At 47.1% G+C, this 22,814-nt stretch overlaps 1 protein-coding gene across 4 annotated transcripts in view; it reads left to right on the top strand.

The window, feature by feature from the left end:
• The window catches only part of Znf76 (zinc finger protein 76), a 34,144-nt gene extending 11,526 nt beyond the window's left edge, over window positions 1–22,618 (top strand). For 2 of the 4 annotated variants that reach the window (XM_048347902.1, XM_048347901.1), the window contains exons 2-14: window positions 9,589–9,757; window positions 12,128–12,208; window positions 12,320–12,397; window positions 13,955–14,154; window positions 16,640–16,756; window positions 17,008–17,083; window positions 17,579–17,704; window positions 17,819–17,998; window positions 18,703–18,936; window positions 19,020–19,183; window positions 19,759–19,923; window positions 21,222–21,335; window positions 21,824–22,618. In XM_048347902.1, the coding sequence (XP_048203859.1) occupies window positions 9,685–9,757; window positions 12,128–12,208; window positions 12,320–12,397; window positions 13,955–14,154; window positions 16,640–16,756; window positions 17,008–17,083; window positions 17,579–17,704; window positions 17,819–17,998; window positions 18,703–18,936; window positions 19,020–19,183; window positions 19,759–19,923; window positions 21,222–21,335; window positions 21,824–21,928 (1,713 nt within the window). In that variant the 5' untranslated portion in view covers window positions 9,589–9,684 and the 3' untranslated portion in view covers window positions 21,929–22,618. The remainder of the gene's footprint in view (window positions 1–9,588; window positions 9,758–12,127; window positions 12,209–12,319; window positions 12,398–13,954; window positions 14,155–16,639; window positions 16,757–17,007; window positions 17,084–17,578; window positions 17,705–17,818; window positions 17,999–18,702; window positions 18,937–19,019; window positions 19,184–19,758; window positions 19,924–21,221; window positions 21,336–21,823) is intronic. The other 2 variants (XM_048347903.1, XM_048347904.1) reach the window with 2 other exon arrangements.
• The last annotated feature ends 196 nt before the right edge of the window (window positions 22,619–22,814 follow it).

Here is a 22,814-nt window from a genome sequence, read left to right as displayed (position 1 = left end):
AAGTTTTCTTGTGACACGATGTTAATTATCTTTTCTTGTGTTTGTCATATGGCTATCTTCTTTTGTGAGATGTCTGTTCTAATCATTTGCCAAGGCTGGGAATGTGGCTTAGCGGTGCCTACCGCTAAGTGGCTTAGTGCTTGCCTACCATGCATGAAACTCTGGGTTCGATTCCTCAGTACCACATAAACAGAAAAAGCCGAAAGTGGTGTTGTGGCTCAAGAGGTAGAGTGTTAGCCTTGAGCAAAAAGAAGCCAAGGACAGTGCTCAGGTCCTGAGTCCAAGCCCCAGAACTGGCAAACAAACAAAAGTCTAATCATTTACCCATTTTTAAATTGAATCCTGAAAGCCTGTGCCTGTTTCCCATCCTTGCCAATTTTGACTGATGGATTTTTCACTTTAATTTTTTTGTGTATGCCGGTATTAGGGCTTGAACTCAGGCCTGTATACTGACCTTTAGTTTTTTCCACTCCAGGCTAGTGTTCTACCACTTGAGCCACAGCTCCACTTCTGGCTTTTTGCTATTTAACTGGAAATAAGAGTCTTCAAAACTTGATCCTCACATCTCAGCCTGCTGAGTACTTAGGATTACAAGGCATGAACCACCAGCACCTGACATATACTTTGATAAGTATATCATTTTTATTTTTTCTTGTTCTTTAATTACTGAGAATGAACATTTTTATTATTAATTTAATTTATTGTTATAGAGGTGATATACAGAGGGATTACTATTACATGAGTCAGGTAAGGAGTACATTTCTTTTCATACAGTGTCTTCTGTTCCTACCTTCTCTCCCAGTCCCCTCTCTCCTGTCTCCACTCATGAGTTGTATAGTTTATTTTCATTACTGTCCAGTGAACTCCACTACTGTACTTTTTCACCCTTTTTCCCTCAAGTTCTGTACTCTCCCCTAATCCTTCTGAAAATGTACACTTGAATACACCATGCGTAAAGGTAAAGAAGACAGAATAAACAAAAACCAGTAACTAAAAGAAAAAGAGAGGTCTTTTGTTTCCATATCTTGGAGTTTATTTAAATATGTATATTATTTTATATAAATATGAAGGGGCACTTAGGCATTGCACATTTGTGATTTTCTCCTAACAATATCTTCTTTTAGTCTCATTGTGTGTGAATATCTAGAATCCTGTATAATTTATCAGGCCCAGTATATTTTAGATCTGATTTTCACATATCAGAGAGAACATGTGCCTTTTGTCTCTCTGAGCTTGGCTTACCTCACTTAACATGATTTGTTCTAGTTCCATCTATTTCCCTGCAAATGACATTATTTTATTCTTTCTAATGGCTGTGTAAAATTCCACTGTGTATAGTACCATATTTTTGTGATCCATTCATCTATTGTGGGGCATTTGGACTGTTTCCATATCTTGGCTATTGTGAATAGTGCAGCAGTGAACATGAATGTGTAGGTGTCTTTATCATATCCTGGCTTATAATGTTCAGGGTAGGTGCCCAGGAATGGTATGGTTGAGTCGTAGGGAAGGTCATACAGAATGAAAATGAACCTTTTTTAAAAAAAGTTTATTAACTGTGGTTCCCAGTTGTGTGGATTTATATTGTAGTCTTATTTGTCCTATGAGAATTCAGTATTGTTCCTGGAGGCATGTATATGGCTATGTTTGTAACATATTTTATGGATTCTTCTTTAACATTTCCTCCACTATTAATTAAATCATTCTATTTATTTTAGTGCTGGTCCTGAGGCTTGAACTTAGGGCCTGGGCACTGTCCCTGAGCTTTAGTGCTCTAGGCTAGTAGTATTCTACCACTTTGAGCTAGAGCTCTGCTTCTGGCAGCTTTGGGGGGTGGTGGTGGTGTGTGTGGGTGTGTGCGTGTGTGTGTGTGTGTGTGTGTGTGTGTGTGTGTTTAACTGGAGATAAGAGTCTCATGGCCCTCCCTACCAGGGATGGCTTCAAACTATAATCCTCAGACCGTAGCCTCCTGAGTAGCTTGGATTACAAGCATGAGCCACCAGTGCCTAGCTATTAATTTATTTTTTAACCAGCTCTTCCTTTCACTTGATTTTTATTTTCCTTCAGAAGTCCAAAACTACTCTTTATCCCGATTAGGATGTTGGTATTATTCTATTTTTATGATAAAAACTTGACCTGTTTGTCCTAGGGTAATGTTTTTAAATATCCCATGCTGATGGGAGATTTCATTTTCAAGTAACCCTGCTTGACCAATGGTGACCACAGACTGAAATCCTAATGTGCTTGTTGCTGTACAGTTTGTCATTAGGCTATTCCTTTCAAAATGCCTTGGTTTTGGGCTCCCCTCACCCCTCATTTAGTAAAGGTAGGTTGGAAAAGCAGCCATGATTGCTGTGTGGGCTGTTTACAAACTGAGGTGTTAAAGTCCACTTAAATGTGTGACTGAAGTTTTTTTTTATTTTATTTTATTTTATTTATTTATTTTTATTTTTTTTGCCAGTCCTGGACCTTGGACTCAGGGCTTGAGCTCTGACCCTGGCCTCTTTTTGCTCAAGGCTAGCACTCTGCCACTTGAGCCACAGAGCCCCCTCTGGCCGTTTTCCATATATGTGGTGCTGGGGAATCGAACCGAGACCTTCACGTGTAGGAGGCAAGCACTCCTGCCACTAGGCCATACTCCCAACCCCCTGAAGTTTTTTTTTAAACTTACTTGTTTTAGTTTAAATGAAATTTTGTAATAATTAGAGCTCTGTATTTTATTACCCTTTTGGAATTGGAAGTCCTCTACTTGCCTAAATTACTCCCTTTTCTGTGACTAATTCACATCTACAAAGTTGCAGTAGCCAAATAGGAACCATACTAAAAGCAATCTGAGCTTTTAAGATCAGGGTGTCTTTTGCAAAGAAATGTTTAGCTGATGTTTTAAATTTGTATCATGTTAATGGGAGTTTCTGTTATTAATTTCCTGTTTCTTCTTCAGTGTTTAGAAGCTCACAGAACTAAGCTCATTTCACTTGGGGTTTTTGTTTGCGTTGAAGTCTTTTTTTTTTTTTTTTTTTTTTTTGCCATCTGGAGCTTGATCTCAGGGCGTGAGCACTGTCCCTGGCTTCTTTTTGCTCAAGGCTAGCACTCTGCCACTTGAGCCACAGCGCCACTTCTGGCCATTTTCTGTATATGTGGTTCTGAGGAATCGAACCCAGAGCTTCATGTATAGGAGGCAAGCACTCTACCACTAGGCCATATTCCCAGCCCAAGTCTTTTCTTTCTTTCTGTTTTTTTTTTAATAATCACAAATACCAAATCATTTTGCTGTGGCTCTCTGAAACCTGGTTCTAATTTGTTTGCCACTTGTCCCCATCAGCCTCCATCCCTTCCAACCTCATGTTTCTTTGTCATCTCTGAGAAGTTTTCTGTGTTTGAAAATAAGGAATTTTCTTGGTGAAAATAAAGTCTTTTTTTTTTTTTTTTTTTGGTCACTTGTAGACGGCTTAAACTCAGGGCATGGGCACTGTTCCTGAGCCCTTTTGTACTTAAGGCTAGCACTCTTCCCTTTTAGCCACAGCTCCACTTCTAGTTTCCTGGTGGCTTATTGGAGATAAAAGTCTCACAGACTTTCCTTCCTGGACTGGCTTTGAACCATGATCCTGGAGATCTCAGAGTAGTTAGGATTACAAGCATGAGCCACCAGCACCCAGCATAAAGCCTTTTTTTTTTTTTTTTCCTAGTTGAAGTTGAGCATTCTCCTCTTTCCAAGCAAATGCTTTATTTTTTTTAAAGACATTGCCCTCTAGGCTGACTGAGACAGAGTACAAGAACCTCGTTCCAGTGTCCAGGGAGTTCTGGTTGGCAGAGGGGATGGGATAGTGAAGAGATGCCTGTAGTCAGCACAGCACAGCACAGCACAGCACAGCTTGAACATGACCAGATTATATCTGAACTGTGGAAGAGTGGAAAAACACAAGTACTATGGCTGCTCTTCAGTTTCCTTGTTTCCACATCTCCCTTTTCTGTTTTATACAGATAGTTTAAGTGTATCTTGTTTCATAATATCTAAATTTTTTTCTAAATACTACCTCTCTAATAATTCTAATTTGTGTTTCACAGTAGGAAACATTGGTACATTATGAAGCCATAAAGTTATTTTCTGCCTTAGAGTAACAGTAGGTAATTTCACTTTTAAAAGTGTATCAGCTGGGGGCTGAGAATGTGGCTTAGTGGTAGAGTGCTTGCCTAGCATGCATGAAACCCTGGGTTTGATTCCTCAGTACCACATAACCAGAAAAAGCAAGAAGTGGTGCTGTGGCTCAAGTGGTAGAGTGCTAGCCTTGAGCAAAGAAAGCAGCTCAGGGACAGTGCCCAGGCCCTGAGTTCAAGACCTAGGACTGGCAAAAAAAAAAAAAAAAAAAAGAAAGTGCATCAGCTGGGCACTGGTGGCTCACGGCCTATAATCCTAGCTACTCAGGAGGCTGAGATCTGAGGATTGCAGTTCAAAGCCAGCCCAGGCAGGAAAGTCCATGAGACTTATCTCCAATTAACTACCAGAAAACTGTGGCACTGTGGCTCAAGTAGTAGAGTACTAGCTTTGAGCTGAAGAGCTCAGGGACAGTGCCAGGCCCAGAGTTCAAGTCCTACCACTGACCAAAGTGGGGAAAAATTACATCAAACAAAACTGAGCTTACTGCTTTTCCTGGGAAAGTGAGGAGTGCTCACTTGAGTTCAGCTTTTTGTCATCTGTTTCCCCTTCACCCAGCCTGTATCTTCTTCCTGTGTTCAGCTCAGGTTATGGAAAAGCTGGTAAGCCTAGTACCTCTAAGGAGAAAACAGTAACAGCTTCCCTCATCATCATCCTTCTTAGAGGGCCAGGGGTGTCTGAAATGTTCAGTGCAGATAGGAACTGCTCGGACAGCTGTCCAAGCCTACGACAAGCCATTTAAAGAAGGGCATGAGAGTTGATGTCACAGAGATTAAAAGTAAACAGCAACCAGCCAAGAGGAGAATTCTGACATCTAACTCAGCTTCTCTAATCCAGTAGACTCTTTGCTAAGGCTGCCAAGATATGGTGATATATGCCATTAATCTCAGCTACTCAGGCTGAAGCAGGAGAATCACAAGTTTGAGACCCCAGACCCCATCTCAAAGAGAGAGAGAAAGGACAGTGGAACACATTCCTGGCACTCATGAAACACCCCCTGTCAGGCGCTATTGGAAGTTGAGGGGGTTACAGAGCAATAGTAGGCTGTTTGAAAGGTTTGATCTGTGGGTCCTAATGAAGAAAAGCCAGTCTGGACTATTAAGCCTAGATTGAGATCTAGATGAGTGGGGACTTGTTTTCTCTGAGCCTAAAAGAAAGGTGGTTTAGGGGAATCTGGCTACCAATTTTTTCTCTCTTGTATTGTAGGCAGACCAAGAAGAATCAGGAATAAGTTATAGTGGGTGGGATGGAAGCTAATCCACATATATTCAGTGTTTTGACTACTGGCTGTGTGTAGGTCACAGTAGATTAGCAGAAGTGCTCTAGATATAGATAGGTCCAGACTTGGGCCAGCCAGCCTGGTCCTGAATCCTGGCTTCTGTGCTTGGTAGCTTTGGGACCTTGGCAGATTGCTTTTCCTCTAAACCTCAGTGACCTCATCTATAAAAGGGGATTACAGCCAGACCCCAGTGGCTCACAGTTGTAATTCTAGTTACTCAGGAGGCTGAGATCTGAGGATCTCGGTTCAAAGCCAGCCCAGGCAGGAAAGTCTGTGAGACTCTTATCTCCAGTTAACCACCAGAAAACTGGAAGTGGCACTGTGGCTCAAGTGGTAGAGCACTAGTCTCAAGCTTAAGAGCTCAGTGCCCAGGCCCAGAGTTCAAGCCCCATGACCAGAAAAAAAAAATGGGGATTACATACCTACTCCTCATAGGGTTATTCTTTTTTTGTATATTCTGGTCTTGGGGCTTGAACTCTGGGCCTAAGTACTGCCCCTGGTCTCAAGGCTAGCAGTCTACCACTTGAGCCACAGCTCCACTTCCAGCTTTTTGGTAGTTAGAGTTAAGAATCTCATAGGCTTTACTGCCAGAGTTGGCTTGGAACTGTGATCCTCAGATCTCAGCTTCCTGAGTAGCTAGAATTACAGGCGTGACCACCTGATGTCATATGATTATTCTTTTTTTTTTTTCTTTTGGCCAGCCCTGGGCCTTGGACTCAGGGCCTGAGCACTGTCCCTGGCTTCCTTTTGCTCAAGGCTAGCTCTCTGCCACTTGAGCCACAGCGCCACTTCTGGCCGTTTTCTGTATATGTAGTGCTGGGGAATCGAACCCAAGGCCTCATTTATACGAGGCAAGCTCTCTTGCCGCTAGGCCATATCCCCAGCCCAACTCATATGATTATTCTTAAGATTAAAAGAGTTAATATAGGTAAAGTGGCTTGAACAATGGCTTATATTGTGACAGAGTTAGCTCGAGCAATAGAGAAGGCGGCTACCACTTCATTTACAGATAAGGAAACAGGCATAAGACACAAAACATACAAGAAACAAAATCAAGGTGAGACCTCTAGTCAAGAGCTGTTGCCACTGCTTCTAGCTATGTTTTACAAGTACATGTTGCGTCAACATTTCCTTTATGAGGAAATGAATTAAATCTCATATCTTCTTTCCCCTCTTCCTCAGAGCCAGCACTTCTTACGTACATCAAATGTGCCAGCGCCATGCTAAGTACCAACACCTATGACCTAATTTAATCTTTTTAGCAACCTGGGAAGTAGGTGCCACTGTTGTCCCCCAAGATGTGGCACCTGAGGCTCAGAAAGGTTCATTTGCTTGCCCAAGGCTACAACTTCCAAGATACAGCTTGGAGGGATAGCCTGTCTAACTCTGACTCCAGAGCCTATGCTCTTAACCACACTACTGATTTTCCTTGCAGCGTTTCTAAGGGATTTAGACATGCTAAACAAAGCCCACCTGCTGCATGAGCCATTGGCCCTACCTAAAGGCTTGAGGTCATTTCCCACCTTTACACCTTGAATCTCTCATATGGTCCTTATTTCCAACACAGTGTGTTACACTAGAACAGGTTACAAAAGAGTCTCTCCCTGTCAACACAATGAAACCTGAGTATCAAGGAGCAGACCAAGAGAAGTCAGGACCAGAGCTTTTGTGCAATAGGGACCACTGGGGATTATGAGAGAAGTTAGATGTCAGACTTCCCACCTTTACTGGTAGTTGCTTACCTTTCATCTCTATGAGATTCTATGATAGCTTTGGAGTCCCCTCTTCAGAAAAAATTGTAGGTTCACATACCCTTCAGAAAAGCATTTGGGAGGTTGACTTCAGGGTTCATAATCTCCCAGTTCAAGAACCACTGAATTGCTGAGCACCAGTGGCCCATGCCTATAATCCTAGCTCCTTAGGAGGCTAAGATCTGAGAATTGTGATCAGAGCCAGCCTGGGCAGATAGATCCATGAGACTCTCATCTCCAAACAACCAGTGTAAAGCTGGAAGTGGAGGTGTGACTCAAGTGGTAGAGAACCAGCTATGAGTGAAAAAGCTGAACAGGAGCACAAGGTCTTGAATTCATTCCCTGGTAGAGAATTTCATAGCATACTTTGGGTAAAATGACTTGTAATTAGTAGCTATGCAGCAAGTTACTTGGTGTCTTTTGGCTCAACTGTAAAACAGGGAGCCGGTGCCAGTGGCTCATGACTATAATCCTAGCTACTTAGGAGACTGAGATCGGAGGATCGTGGTTCAAATTCAGCCCAGGCAGGAAAGTGCATGAGACTCTTGTCTCCAGTTAACTACCAGGAAACCAGAAGTGGTTCTGTGGCTCAAAGTGGTAGAGCGCTAGCCTTGAGTGAAAAAGCCCAGGGACAGTGCCCATGCCCTGAGTTTAAGCCCCATGACTGACAAAAAAAAATAAAAAATTAGGGCAAGTAAGGGTTTAGAATTGCCACTAACATGTAATTTGTCTAGTACATGGTTAGTTCTTCAGTAGCATTCACTATCAGAAGAAGTAATATTGGTCCCTTGGAGCTTAGCTCATTCAGTAAATGTTTATGGATAGGATGAATGAATAATCCCAATTGAGATGCTAAGCCTTGAATAGAGCATCCAACAGATGGGCTGTAGTAATGCCAGCAAATTGATCTGCTCAACCCGGAGGGTGCCAAAGCCCCAGCTGGTTTCTTGTGGTTTCAAGCAGCAGCATCTGCTATGTAGCATACAAATATGCTTTCCTCCTGGATGCTGTGACATGCAAAGAGATGTCCACTGGGAGGTTTCAGGGATCAGGTAGGCGGTCCAGATTCCATGTCCAGAATTCTGTGGATGGAGGCAAAAAAAAGGAATTGGGGGGGGGGGGCAGTTCTGGCTTGAACTCAGGGCCTGGGTGCTATCCTTTAACTTTTTTGCTCAAGGATGGCTCTCTACCATTTGAGATACTTTTGGCTTCTTGGTGGTTAACTGGAGATAAGGGGCTTTACTGCCCAGGCTGGTTTCAAACCTCAGTCCTCAGATCTCAGCCTCCCGAGTAGCTAGAATTACATGCATGAGTCACCAATGCCCAGCAAAAGAAAATTTACCAAGCTGACTGAGAGCAAAGGTTATGAGCTTTCTCCCAACCTTCACAAGTGTAGAGGTCTAATGCTGGCAGAGGCTTCATGCTACAGGAGGAACGTGAGGACCCCCTGAGTCACTTTAGGAGGATCTGTGGACAACCCCCAGGACTAGATGCCAGAGAAGCCACAGGGAGCCAGGAACAGACTGGAATCCGAAGTCCTGCCTATGCAACAGAGATGAAGCAGATGGTATGAGTTTTAAGGAGCGAGCTGAGGGGTGTGAGTGCAGGAAGAGATGGTACCCAGGCTATAGGAGCCATAACAGCACCCAGCCTTGCCTGCCACATGGACTCTGCCTCATGATAGCAAGTTATCAGAGCTTTTAATGAGGGAAGTACATTTAGGTTTATGCTGTTTTCTAAAAATCACTCTCAAAGCCAGGTAGAAACAGACAAGAATTTGTCCAAGGACAAAGGAGGTGCTGATAATTGAAGGATGAGAAGCGATAACTTGCCTGAAATTGGTAGCTGAGTTGGAAAAGGACTGAAAGATGACACCACTGCTTCTGGGCTGATGGAGGTGCCTGTCATTCTTGGGACAGGGATATTACTGAGAAAGTAGAACAATTCTGGGGAGCTGGGAAACACTGTATATTCCACTTGTGTTACACACGAGGTGTTCCCTGAGAATGGCAAGCAATGCCAGTGGTGGATGGGGCTGAGGACAGAAGAGAGAGGGTAGGCAGAGAGGACCAGCAGCATGGTTGGCTGTTTGTCTTTAATCAGGCTCCCTTGTGAGAGGAGCAAATTTAAAAGTGAGTTTTAATTAGTGAAGTCTTCCTTTACTACTAATTTGATTAGCATACTTCTGCGCTCATCTTTTAAAATTTCTAACTATATATACATACATACATGCATATATATGTGTATGTATATATACATACATATATATATATATATCCTGACACTTCATAAAAACATAGTTCTCTACTTTGAAGAATTTGTCCCTGTGTTCTTGGCTGGCCTCATTAACTGCATGCAGAAAGAGGAAGCTGTATAACTTTTTATGTGACACTCCATTTTCTCAGATTTGTGACCCAGAAGGAAATCTCTGACATCAGCTGTGGCTCCAAGTGCTGGCCAGAAGTCAACTTCATGTCTGAGTGCACGAGCAACAGTTTGCCATGGAGAGCTTGGGGTTGCAGACGGTGACCCTCAGTGATGGGACAACTGCCTATGTCCAACAAGCTGTCAAAGGTGAGGATTTCCAGGGAACCCTGGAACATCAAATCCTACCCCTATGCCTCTGGAAAGGCGTATCTCCTCCCGAGAGTCACCACACTGCCCTTCTGCCTGCTCACCCTTGCCGCCACCACCGCTTGCTCTTCATGAGAACCCTGCATGGTACTTGATGAAAAAGGAACTCTAAAATACAGTGCCATGTAGGAAAACTAGAAAAGCACAATACCCTAGCCAAGACCTCTCAAGGGCAGAACTCCTTCCATGCAGTGAGTAGTTCATAAGAATCTCTAGAGTGGTTGAACATAGTACTGGTTATGGCTTCCTGCTTTCCCTGCTTATCTGGGCTGGTTTCTCAGTGCTTCATCTTAATTCAGGCATGTTTACGTACTCAGGCTATTTCTTGACTATCTACCTGCATAAGATACTCTTCTAGGTTCAAAATGGGCACCCAAGCAGAGAGTTCATGCTTTTAAGTTTCAGGTACGCATGAGTGCCAGAAATAAACATAAGGGGTGGTACACAACTAAATTTGAATTTCAGACAAACTGCAATTTGTGTTGCAGATAAAAAAAGCAGATAAACAGCATGTGTATCCCAAAATTGCATGGGTACACAGGTATAAAATTAAATTAAATCCTAAAAAAAAAATACTCAAATAATAACACTTAAGTATAGATTAGCTATCCCTTATCCAAAATGCTTGCAACTGATTATATTGCAGATTTGGATATTTCAGATTTGGAAGACTTGGGATTTGGGAATATTTGTATAGTCTTAACCCATTGAACATCCCTAATCTGAAATCCACCTAAATTTCAGAGCATTTCAGAGTTTAGGCTTTGAGATTTGAGATGCTTAACCTGTACTAAAAGCAATTTGTCATTCATATGAAATTCAGATTTACCTGGGAATCTTGTATTTTATGTGGCAACTCTACCTGCCCCCCCACCCCTCATCTCAAGGAACTTCAAATCAAGGTAGGGGTAGTAGAATTGTAGTGTTGTTGAGGGCAGGACCTACAAACAGGAACACTCCTTTTTTTAAATTTCTTTCCTTCCTGCCTTCCTTCTGTCCCTCTCTCCCTTCCTTCTTTTCTTCCTTGTTGTCTTGGTAGTGGGCTTGAACTTAGGACCTAAGCACTGTCTGGGATTTTGGTGGTTAGTTGGAGATGATGGTTAGTCATTGACTCTCCTGCCCAGGCTGGCTTCCAACCTGGATGCTCAGATCTCAGCCTCCTAAGTAGCTAGGAGTATAGGTATGAGTCACCACTGCCAAGATCTTCTTTCCTTCCTTCCTTCCTTCCTTCCTTCCTTCCTTCCTTCCTTCCTTCCTTCCTTCCTTCCTTCCTTCTTTCCTTCCTGTTTTGGAACTAACATATATCTGTAACACAAGGCAGTTTCATTGTGTTGTGTACATACATGCACACGGTGTCCTTTGAACAACTTTGCCATCTCCACTGTGTTCCCATTGCTCTCCTCCTTCCGCCCTCCCCACCCTTTTCCTGACAGCATTTGGTGGGCTTCATTATGCTGTATTCATACAGAGACTTGTCCTTTCTTACCAGCTTTCCCAGGCATGACTAGCGGCATTCCTGTCTTCCTTGGGCAACACTGGGCAAATACTGCCTCATTCTTACTGTTAACTTGACCTTTTCAGGGTTCTCTGAGCATCACTGTCTTTTTGACCACATTGTCATTGCAACATTGCCCTCCTTCAATCAAATATACTTCCAAAGTAAATTTCTGCTCCAAGTTTATAAATCAGGTGTTTATTGATTTCATTTAAAATTATTTGTTTCCTGATGCTAATTAAAGACATCTTTTAATTTCATCAGTGAGCTCTTTCCATATTTGTGTGGAACTTCTGGGAAGGGTTCTTGTCATGAGCAGATTGTATTGTTTTATTTAGCCTTTCTCTAGAATACTTCTGAGGCTGAAGCCCTCAGACTTCTCACCAAAGGTCTTGCATACTGCTGCAGTGAGAGAGAAGGAAATATTTTGGTTTCGTGAATTGGTGCTATGTCTGAATTTTTGCTCTTTTGGTTCTTTATGGATTTAGGGCATTGTTTTCCATCGGATTGAGTCTCAGCAATCCAATGATGCTAGGTTGAAGTCTAACTTTGCTGGGCGCGGGTAGAATAATAAGGAATTGCCCCCAGTGAGGAACAGGAAAGGGATCTGTTGGAGATAGAAGGTTCCTGCATGGCAGGATTTCTTCACCCTCAATTCCTCTAGGCCTAGACCTAGGAGGAAGGAAGCCAAAGAGCAGCAAATGTTATCAGTGCTTAGACCATAGGCTAGTGCCCAGGCTTCTACTAAAAACAGGCAGGTGTCTCTTAGTGTTCTTTGGGGCCTGGCCCATTTCTGTCTGCTTCTACCTCCACAGGAGAGAAACTGCTTGAAGGGCAAGTGATCCAGCTCGAGGATGGGACCACTGCATACATTCACCAGGTGACTGTCCAAAAAGGTGAGGATACTCCAGCACACCCCTGCCATGGGAGGTGAGCTTGCAGCCCCCACGGAGGACCTTTCCATGGCACCGAGTTCCAGAGAAAGGCTGGAATTGCTCTTGTTACAGAATCTCTCTCCTTTGAGGATGGACAGCCCGTGCAGCTGGAAGATGGCAGCATGGCCTATATACACCGCACACCCAAAGGTAGGGTCAGAGTCATCAAAGGTGAGAGAGAAGAAAGGAACACAGCACTAGCAGTGCAGTGGTACACACCATCATAGGTGCTACCATCCCCAAGGCGCATGCTTATTCACCTGGACAGAAGCCTTGCCTACCTTTCCCCGTGGAAACTATGGGAACAGTTTCCTTTATCTCCAGGAGACTGGGCCTTAATTGGGGGAAAGAGGGGGGTCATTATTGGCCTCCGGTGTAGCTACAAAGTCTTAGGGCTTTAAATATGACCTGAGAATATCATCTAAGACCAGGAAAAAGAAATTTACTAAAATTTAAGAATGAATATCCTGGGGCTGGGATGTGGCTTAGTGGTACAGTGCTTGCCTAGCATGCACGAAGCCCTGGGTTTGATTCCTCAGTACCACATAAGCAGAAAAAGCCGAAAGTGGCGCTGTGGCTCAAGTGGTAAAGTTGAGCAAAAAGAAGCCAGCTCCAGGGCTGGCAAAAAAAAAAAAAAAAAGAATGAATATCTTGCTGGGTACTAGTGTCTCACACCTGTAATCCTGACTACCCAAGAGGCTGAGATCCAGCAATCATGGTTTGAAGCTAGTCTGAGCCTCCATGTGCAAAATAACCAGCCAAAAAGCAGTCCTCAGAGGCACAGTTCAAGTGGTAGCAGAGCAGACAAAGCAAGCAAGCTAAGTGAGCATGAAACACTGAATTCATACCCCAAAACTGGGAAGAAAAAAAAAAAAGCTTTTAATGTGCTGTTGAATAACAGTTTAGTCGTATAGGTAGCTTTTTGGACCAGCTGCTTTATACTAAGCATTTTACTAGGTGCAGCGCATACTACAAAGAGCAAAGACACAGGCCCTGTTCACCCACAGTCTAGTTGGAAAAGCAGAGTGAAACAAGCCATCCCTGATGTATCCTAGTTCTGAGGTTTCAAACTCTCAGGGAGAGCTTCTCTAAGGAGCTGCTGCTAGAGCTGAGAGCTGAAGGGTAGATGGACTTAGGTAACTTAGCTAGGGGTAGAGGGATGTCAGTACTCCAGACAGGACCAGCCTGTGCTGACATAGAAAGAATGGCACATTCAAGGAACTGCTGGGTCAAGAAGACTTGGAGTAGATGATTAAATGGGTAAGATGAGGCTGAAGCAAGAAAGGCAGGGTCAGAGTACTCTGGCCTTGCCAGGATAGGACTTGGATTTTTATATCCTAAGACCAATAGGAAGCATTAGGACTATTCAGACCTTTGCATCCTGCAAAGGTCACTTTAGGTATTGTGTTGCTTGGAGGAGCCAGAAGGGGTGAGGAACAAATGGTCAGCAAGCCATTGAGATTGTCTAAGCCAAGATGGTGATGGCATCCTATCCATTTCTCAAAGAGCTAGCAACTCCCAGTCAATGACCAAGGTCACCATAGAAAAGCTTGTCCTTAGGAGAGGCCTCCCCAGAAAGAGAGCCGGCAAAAGGGGTGCGGACCAGGCAGAATTCAATGCTGAAACCCTCTCTAAGTTAAATCCAGAGTCCTAGATGGATTGCCTCTTCTCCTGTGGCCTTGGGGCTAACTGTCCTGTTCCCTGCAGAGGGCTATGACCCCAACGCCCTGGAAGCTGTCCAGCTGGAAGATGGCTCCACCGCCTATATTCACCACCCTGTCACTGTGCCATCAGACGGCACCATCCTGGCCGTGCAGACAGAGGTGGGCTTGGAGGACCTGGCTACAGAGGATGATGAGGGCTTCAACACAGACACGGTAGTAGCCCTGGAGCAGTATGCAAGCAAAGTGAGCATGCAGAGCCTGCCGCTGCCCATCAGTCAGGATGGTAGGGCTTCTTCGCCCTGCCAGAGTGTCCTTACCAAAGACAAGGACAGTCCTGTGCTTGAGCCACTCCCTCAACCATTCCCCCCCAGCTCCCTGCCTTGTGCCTCACACGTCCTTGTTGAGAGTGTGCAGGAGAGCTTGGCCAGGGCTGCTCACAGCTGTTGGCACTTATACTTGTTTATGCTGTCTCGGCAGAGGGGAAGCTGTAAAGAACAGCAGCACCCATGTGCTGGGAAGTTAGGCCGAGCCTTACTTTAGCAGCTGTATCAATCCTCTGTGTTCTTTGGGAAAGCCCCTGCCAGTGTCTTCTATTAATTTTCTCATCCACTGAAGTCAAATGCTCTCATATTTGTTGCCTCTCTGTGACTCATTTAGTCATTTGGGAAAATAAGTTCAGTGGGCAGCAAACAAGGCATGTGCAACAGGGTGACTGAGATTCTTAGAACACGAGACCCACAGAAGCTCCACTGGAAAGGAGAATGGTCCCAGCCCTTGAAGCAATCACTCTGCCTGAGTGAGGACGGGAGCAGAGAGACCCGAGACTTTTCCAAATCCAAGTCCTCTCCCCGGGCAGGTGGCCTGCAGAGCCTCAGAGGGGATGTGGCAGTGCTCACCTGAAGCTAGGCAGTTACTTTTACAAAACAAGAATGGCTGTATAGCAAAGGAAAAGAGAAAATATTGGTCTCTTATCAAAATGCCTATAATCCTAGCTAGTTAGGAGGCTGAAATTGGGATCATAATCCCAGGCCAGGCTGAGCAAAAAAGCTCATGAGACATCTCTACGGAAAGGAAGTGTAAATAGTAGGATTGAGGTCCAAGCCAGCCTGAGCAAAAAGCAAGAACCTGTCTTGCTAGTGCCTCCCTAGCAAATATGAAGCCCTGAGTTTAAACTTTTGTACCACTGAAGAAAAAAGAAAGTGCAGAGCCCCTATGCAGCAGGCCAATTTGGATTATGCCCACTCCTGCCCCTGTTCCCCGAGGAATATAAATCATGAGCTCTAGTTGGGCATAATAGCCCACACTCATGTAATAACATACAAGAGGCTGAGGTAGAGAGATAATGAGTTCAATGCTAACCTGAGTTACATAGGGAGACCCTGTCTTAGAAAAACAAATAAATCATGAGTTTTGAGACCTGTGCTGGCCCTGCCACAGCCTATACCAACTTTGGCTGAGACATTCCCTCCCTCCCAGGCCTGAGCTATTATTCCGTGCAAACAGACCAGAGGAGCTGAGGTCGCTTCTAGTCACAATGACATCTTTTCTTTTCCTTTTTTTTTTTTTGCCAGTCCTGGGGCCTGAACTCAGGCCAATATGGTATCCCTGGACTTCTTTTGCTCAAGGCTAGCACTCTACCACTTGAGCTACAGCACCACTTTTGACTTTTTCTGAGTATATTGGAGATAAGAGTCTCATGGACTTTCCTGCCCCAGCTGGCTTCAAACCATGATCCTCAGACCTCAGCCTCCTAAGTAGCTAGGATTATAGGTGTGAGCCACCAGCACCCAGCCCACACTGGCCTCTTGATTTCCTCGATTACCCTGGGAGCTGGGAGACGTTGAAATGAAATGTGAGTGTCTGTGGGTCAGCCTATTCTGCCACTTGTAACCCTCCCTTTCCACCACCAGCTGCTTAAGTGTCTGAAATTTTGTTAGCTGCTTGAGCCCCTGACTCAGAGCCTGAGTGGATGGACCTTAGCCTTTTGCTCTCTGTTCACAATGACTTCCAGAGCTGTTTCAGAAGCTTTCTCTAGAGAGAGCACTGTGATCCCATAGCACAGATTAAGGGAATCCTCCCAGGACCTTGCTTAGAAGAGCCAGAGGGCTCCCCGTGCCCAGAAGTTCTAGCAGTGTCACCAATCTTGTCTTCAGGAAAAGAGACAAAACAGAAGAATCTATCTATTCTCTGGCCCTGTATTAGGACTGAGACCTCATTTTCACAACACTTGTGGTGGTGGGCATCTTACTCTGGGCCCTTGGCCTGCCAGGCAAACACAGTGACCCCATCCACATAGCCCACTCACACTCCTCATGAGCACAGTCTCCCACCAGAAGGAAGGGACCCCGCCATCAGAGGATAGAAGTGTCAAGAACCACCCCCTAGGTCCGTGTGGGGTTCGAGGCACTTACCTTGGTGCCCATCCAGACCACTCTACTCCCCGTGTGACCTTGTAGTCTAGGAGATCGTCTTGCTTCAATAGGCATCACAGTCCCTATGGCATTTAGTCCTCCCTCTGATGAGAAGTGGCACATGGACGTGCCAACCCTGATTCTCCAAGTGCCTGAATGTCTGTTCCTGGTCTGTCTGGGTATGTCTCTTCCCCAGAGATTCCTGACCATCTTTACTGTTTATTGGGCCTTAGGCTACCATCTGAACCTTGTACCCTATCTCTCCTCTTTCTTCATGGAGAAATTACATATAAGAACCCCAGGATTTTTTTCTTCAGGTTCTGCATGACAGCCAGGCTCCCCACAATGGCAAAGGGCAGCAAGTTGGAGACAGAGCATTCCGCTGTGGCTACAAGGGCTGTGGGCGTCTCTATACCACCGCCCATCACTTGAAGGTAAGATGGCTGGCAAGGAGCTCTCAGGTCTGCCCTCTTCTGGCCAAGCTTTCCCTTTCCCTTTCTGCTTCCTTGGACTGGTCCCTTCAGTCTAAGTTGTGCCTCACCTGCTGGGGGGAAGAGGAACTTTGGGACAAGAGGCTGTGGCTCATGAACATTGTGGGACCTAGGACAATCGGGGCTCTAAAAGAGAAACAAAGAGCCCAGCTCAGACCCTTGTTCCTCTGAATTCGGATTGTTTGTCCTCACAGGTACATGAACGAGCCCACACAGGTGACCGGCCATACAGGTGTGACTTCCCCAGCTGTGGAAAGGCCTTTGCCACAGGTAACCTTCCCAGAAGCAAACTCAGTATGGACATTTTCTGGTTGAGGGCAAAGGCTTCTAGATTTGCGTGGGGGCCCTCTAGGAAGGAGAAGCCGCTGTTGAGTGCCCTCCCCTGCCGGTGCTCCCTCTGAAGGAATACCTCCTATGGAGTAGAAGCTATAGAGGGAGCCAGGATAGAGGTAGAAACCCCCTCCTTGGATCTGCTCTACCAGCTGCCAGCCATGGCTACAGGGAGACACTGCATCTCTGGGCTTACCCCCGCCTCGGTCCCCAGCCATAGGTTCTCCAGATTCCCTCTCATGCCCACCTTCGGGAATGCCTCCTGGAGCAGGAAGCAGGCACAGTGGGCTTTGCCGCCCAGGCAGGGTGGGATATTGGCTGGCCTGAGCCTAAAGAGCCTCCCCAAGCACAGCTTATGATGGAAAGCCTCCAAATGAAGTAGGCAATGGAAATCAAGGTCTCTGATGGTTCTTTTCACCCTACCACATGTGGCAGGCTATGGACTGAAGAGCCACGTTCGCACCCATACTGGTGAAAAGCCGTACAAGTGCCCAGAGGAGCTGTGTAGCAAGGCCTTCAAGACCTCGGGAGACCTGCAGAAGCACGTCCGGACCCACACTGGTAGGCTGGGCCCTGCCCGCCGTTCACACCTCCACCTGGAGCCTTGGTGCCGTCCCTTCCTGCTCCAGCATGGCTGCCCCTTCTGAGCTACCCCTCGCACCACCATCTGCACAGGTGAACGCCCGTTCCGGTGCCCTTTCGAGGGTTGTGGCCGCTCCTTCACTACATCTAATATCCGCAAGGTACACGTGCGTACCCACACAGGCGAGCGGCCCTACACCTGCCCCGAGCCCCACTGTGGCCGCGGCTTCACCAGTGCCACCAACTACAAGAACCACGTGCGCATCCACACAGGTGGGCCAGCCGGCATGCAAGGACCGCCCCTCTCCACACCCTGCCTCCCTCCAGTGTAGGCTTCTGGCTGGAGACAATCTCAACTCCTGGCCACTCCAGGCTAGTCTGAGGGTGGGTGTCCCCAGAATCACTGTCTCACTTTCAGTGATTACGTCCCCCTTTTCTAGCTGAGTCCAGCCAGACAGGTAGCGCTTGCCTTCTGAGACCCCTCAACTCCTTACCACCTGTGTCCCTCACTCCAAAATCTCCCCTTCCACCTGAGCTCCTGAAAAGAAGACAGGATCAGGAATGGGGGCCGAAGTGGAGTGAACAACACATTCACATCCTCACCTCATCCTCTGCGCCTGTGACCACTCACGCTCCGCAGTGCCACATCCCTTATTCAGTCTCCTGTGGCCCCTTCCCCCACCACACCTGACATCAGCCTCCATCCTTCTCCCTCCTGCCTGTCTGTTCACATTCTCAATCCACCTCAACCTCCCAAGTCCCTGTGACCTCACTGTTTCTCCAGACCAGCAGAGGTCCCATGTCCATATCCTGCCTGTCTTTCCTGGCCATCTTCCCCAGCTATCCGTTCGGAGTCTCAGGTCTCAGTCCCTCTCCCTCCCTCAGGCTTTCCTTCCACCAACCCTGCCCCCTGCCCTTTCCCCTTAGTTTCCCTCTGCCAGCCCCAGTTCCCACCCCTCACAGCCCAGTGTCCCCAGGGGAGAAGCCATATGTTTGCACGGTGCCAGGCTGCGGGAAGCGCTTCACCGAGTATTCCAGCCTGTACAAGCACCACGTGGTCCACACACACTGCAAGCCCTACACCTGCAGCACCTGCGGCAAGACCTACCGGCAGACCTCCACCCTGGCCATGCACAAGCGCAGCGCGCATGGAGAGCTGGAAGCCACCGAGGAGAGTGAGCAGGCCCTCTACGAGCAGCAGCAGCTTGAGGGTGAGGGAGGGGAGAGGGGGGAGCGGGCCAGACCCCCCTGTGGCATCTGGTGGCAGGTAGCAGCCTGGGCTCTCCTCTCCTAGCCGCCTCTGCCGCTGAGGAAAGCCCACCACCCAAACAAGCGCACATTGCTTACCTTTCGGAGGTAAAGGAAGAGAGTGACGACATCCCAGCCCAAGTAGCCATGGTGACGGAGGAGGATGGGGCCCCGCAGGTGGCTCTGATCACTCAGGATGGCGCCCAGCAGGTAGAGGACTGGAGGATGGGTGGGGCAGGATGCTCTGTCCGGGGACTTGGGATCCCTGAAGTCCTGATGGCCCTGCCTCCATTCAGATTCCCATTTTAGCTTTGCCGACCTGAGAGCTGAGGCTGAGGAAATCAAATCCTGTAACCCAGCCCCCGCCCCTTCTCTGCCTCCAGCTGTCTCACCTCCTGGTGCACATAGGTCTCTTTTGGAGGTCTAAATGTCCTTGTCATTTGAATGGGACATTTGGATATCCTCAAGAAGGCATGTAGGTGTAGGGGCCTGGAAGCTTGCCAGTGGTAGCCTTCTATGTAACCTGGCCCTGTCCACACCCCCACTATCTACAGTTGTCAGGAGGGCAAAGTTAGATGGAGACCTCATAGTACATACAGCAGGCCACTAACAGTGCACCTCTTTCTGCAACCTTAATTCTATTTTGTTTGCCTGTCCCCTAGCCCTGTGCCTCTGTGTTCTGAAGCTGACCTTGTAGCTGACTGTAAGCAAAGGTTACAGTGCCCCGGAGGCTTTCAAATAACCCTCCTATAGCAACCAACCCATCTTCTCCCTCCTGTCGGCAGGTCAGCCTATCCCCAGAAGACCTGCAGGCCCTGGGGAATGCCATCAGTGTGGTGACCCAGCACAGCAGCAGCGCCCTCACCATCCCCAGCCAGGACAGTGACCTGGCCACACCGGGTGCACACACGGTCACCATGGTCAGCGCCGATGGCACCCACACCCAGCCCGTATGAACAGGCGCCTTACTTGGGGTTTCTTGTTCTAGCATCTTTCCATGGAGTGAACATTTGTATATGGCTTGATTAGTCAAGCCTTTACACAGGACAGAGATTCTCCACAGGAAATGTCTCCCCGGTTTCTCTGAATCCTCAGAAACTTTCATCTTTTCAAACCTGTCATCTTAGCTACTCAGGAGGCTAAGATCTGAAAGATCACAGATCAAACCACCTGGACAGAAAAGTCCATGAGATTCTATCCCTAAAATGAAAAGCAGGGCCAGAGGCATGGCTCAAATGGTGGAACACCATCCTAGCAAGCACAGGGTCCTGAGTTCAAACCCTTGTACTGCCAGCAAAGGCTTTTGACTAGGGACCAGAGACAGTTTTACATCTGTGTCTACCCTCTATTTGCTTTGCCACCAGAAGCACATTGCTTTTCTACAGACTTCAAGGTCCATTTTCAATGGAGTGAATAAATATACTAGACTAGGATGGGAATGTAGCTTAGCAATAGAGTGCTTGCCTAGCATGCATGAAGCCCTGGGTTCAATTCCTCAGCACCACATAAACAGAAAAAGCCAGAAGTGGTGCTGTGGCTCAAGTGGTAGACTGCTAACCTTGAGCAAAAGGAAGCAGGGATCGTGCTCAGGCCTTGAGTTCAAGCCCCTAAGACTAGCTATATGTGTGTGTGTGTGTGTGTGTATGTATATATATATACATACACACACATACACACACACAGAGCTAGTTTGTGGGGGTTTTGTTGTTTAGCCCTTCCCTGTGATTCAAAATTCCCAGAGGTATAGATAGTGGTAGAGTGCTTGTCTTACAATGCACAAAGCCAGGGTTAAATCTCCAGTACCAAAGAAACAAAATAAAATGGGAAAAAAAACTCCTAAATTCAATTCAACTCTTAAATTGAAGAAAATCCAGCCTTGGGCTGGGAATGTGGCTTAGGGGTAGAGTACTTGCCTAGCATGCATGAAGCATGCAGGAAGGGCTTGATTCCACACGACCACATAAACAGAAAAGGTTGGGAGTGGCACTGTGGCTCAAGTGGTAGAATGCTAGCCTGGAGCAAAAGAAGCTTAGAGACAGTGCCTAGGCCCTGAGTTCAAGCCCCACGACAGGAAGGAAGGAAAGAAGGAAGGCCCAGCCTCATTTAGCTTAGAGCCTTAAGCTAATTAATCTGACTCATGATGATTTTATTAACTCCCTTCTAGTTTGCTCCTTGCCACCTTGTGTAGAATGGGGAGAGGGGGAGTGCTATAGGTGAGTGGGCGTAAGATCTTCCTCTTGTGTTTCAGGTCACAATCATTACCTCTGGGACTGTAGTAGCTGAGGACTCAAGTGTTGCATCCCTCCATCACCAACAGGTGGCACTGTTGGCCACAGCCAACGGAACGCACATTGCAGTACAGGTGGGTAGAAGCGTGGGAGAAAAGGGAATCCCAGACCCAAGAAAGGAATGAGAGGACATCAGTTTCACAAAGATCCCACCTCAGAAGACACATCTTTTTTGTCCTGCATTCGCATATGTCTCAGGCCCTTTCTTGGCAAAGGCACAATGAGGAAGCTCCTTACAGCCTTCAAGGTAACCATAGTCTAGCTGTAGGCTGAGCCCCTCATCTTTTCCTTCATCTGTTTCTTCACATGGGAGAAAGGAGACTGAAGTAACTGCTCACCAAGTTCTTCTCCAGCAAGCCACTCTTGGGAACAAGCTGGAGCTAGCCCACCTAGCCTAGTAGAACTCTGTAGTGGTAAACTTTTTATTTATTGGATTCCTGCTATGTAAAAGCTCAGCATATGGTCCTGGGTAGTTGGGGAGAATTCAGAAAGGTAGAGCACACAAACAGGATCTAGGAAGAAGGGCGTCACACATTCTTCCGTTTGCACCCCATCTCTGCAGCTGGAGGAGCAGCAGACCTTGGAGGAGGCCATCAGTGTGGCCACTGCAGCCATGCAGCAAGGAGCCGTGGCCCTGGAGACCACCGTGTCAGAGAGCGGCTGCTGAGCCCAGGGCTGGCTCCCACTCCGTGCTGGCGGAGGCGCTGTGCTCACAGGCAGCCCTGCCTCCAAGGGCCCTGGCTGTGGCTGGCACACGGAAGGTGTCTGGAGAGAGAAGGCAGCCCAAAGATGGCCTCACTGACGGGGAGGGCCAGGCAGCAGGGGCTGAGGAGAACCAGCCTATCACCAGGCGGCACTAGGACCTGCTCTCCTTCCTCTGGAAAACACCCATCCCACATCTGTCCACCCCACCCCCCTCAGGTGGAGATGGGGGCGGCAGGTGCCGGCCCCCGTGCCCACAGGTCAGGGCCTCACAGGGAAAGGGCAGAGAGCTCTTCAGCCCAGGATGTCAGGGCAGAGCAGCCCAGCCTTGCCCAGCAATAACCACCTCCTGGAGGCAGCCAGAACGTCTGTCACCTGGCACTAGAGATTTCCTGGCACCACAGAATTAATTCCTCAGGGGCCTGTGGCTGGCACGAAGGTGCCCAGCTCCCCACAACACTCCCCAGCTGCTTCCCAATCTCTTTGTGGCAAAAACAGAGAGTGAGTGGCCTGTACATAGACTGCTGGGGATTGGGGTTTCATTTGTTTTGTGGTTGTTTTTTTAAAATTCCATTTTGATAATTTTCTTCCTTCTCTGGGGGGTGGTGGCAAACGGGTGAATGAATATTTAATAAAAGTTCCAAGTTTCCACCTGGCTCCCCCACGCTTCGAGCTCCTTGCCCCGGTGGCAGGACTTACCAGGTCTCCTTTCAGCGCCATTTCCCTGGCACAAAACTTGCTCAACTTTGATGGCCTAAGTGTAGGCTGGCCTGCCTGGGGTCTAGCATGGGAGGAGGCCCAATGTGTGATTCGCTGCTAGTGGCTTCCTGCCCACATTTGAACTTGGGCTC

This window comes from Perognathus longimembris, chromosome 6 (genome assembly GCF_023159225.1).
Source record: "Perognathus longimembris pacificus isolate PPM17 chromosome 6, ASM2315922v1, whole genome shotgun sequence".
Taxonomy (NCBI): Eukaryota; Metazoa; Chordata; class Mammalia; order Rodentia; family Heteromyidae; genus Perognathus; species Perognathus longimembris.
The sequence above is the reverse complement of the archived record's forward strand: the minus strand, read 5'-3'. Positions and strand labels throughout refer to the sequence as shown.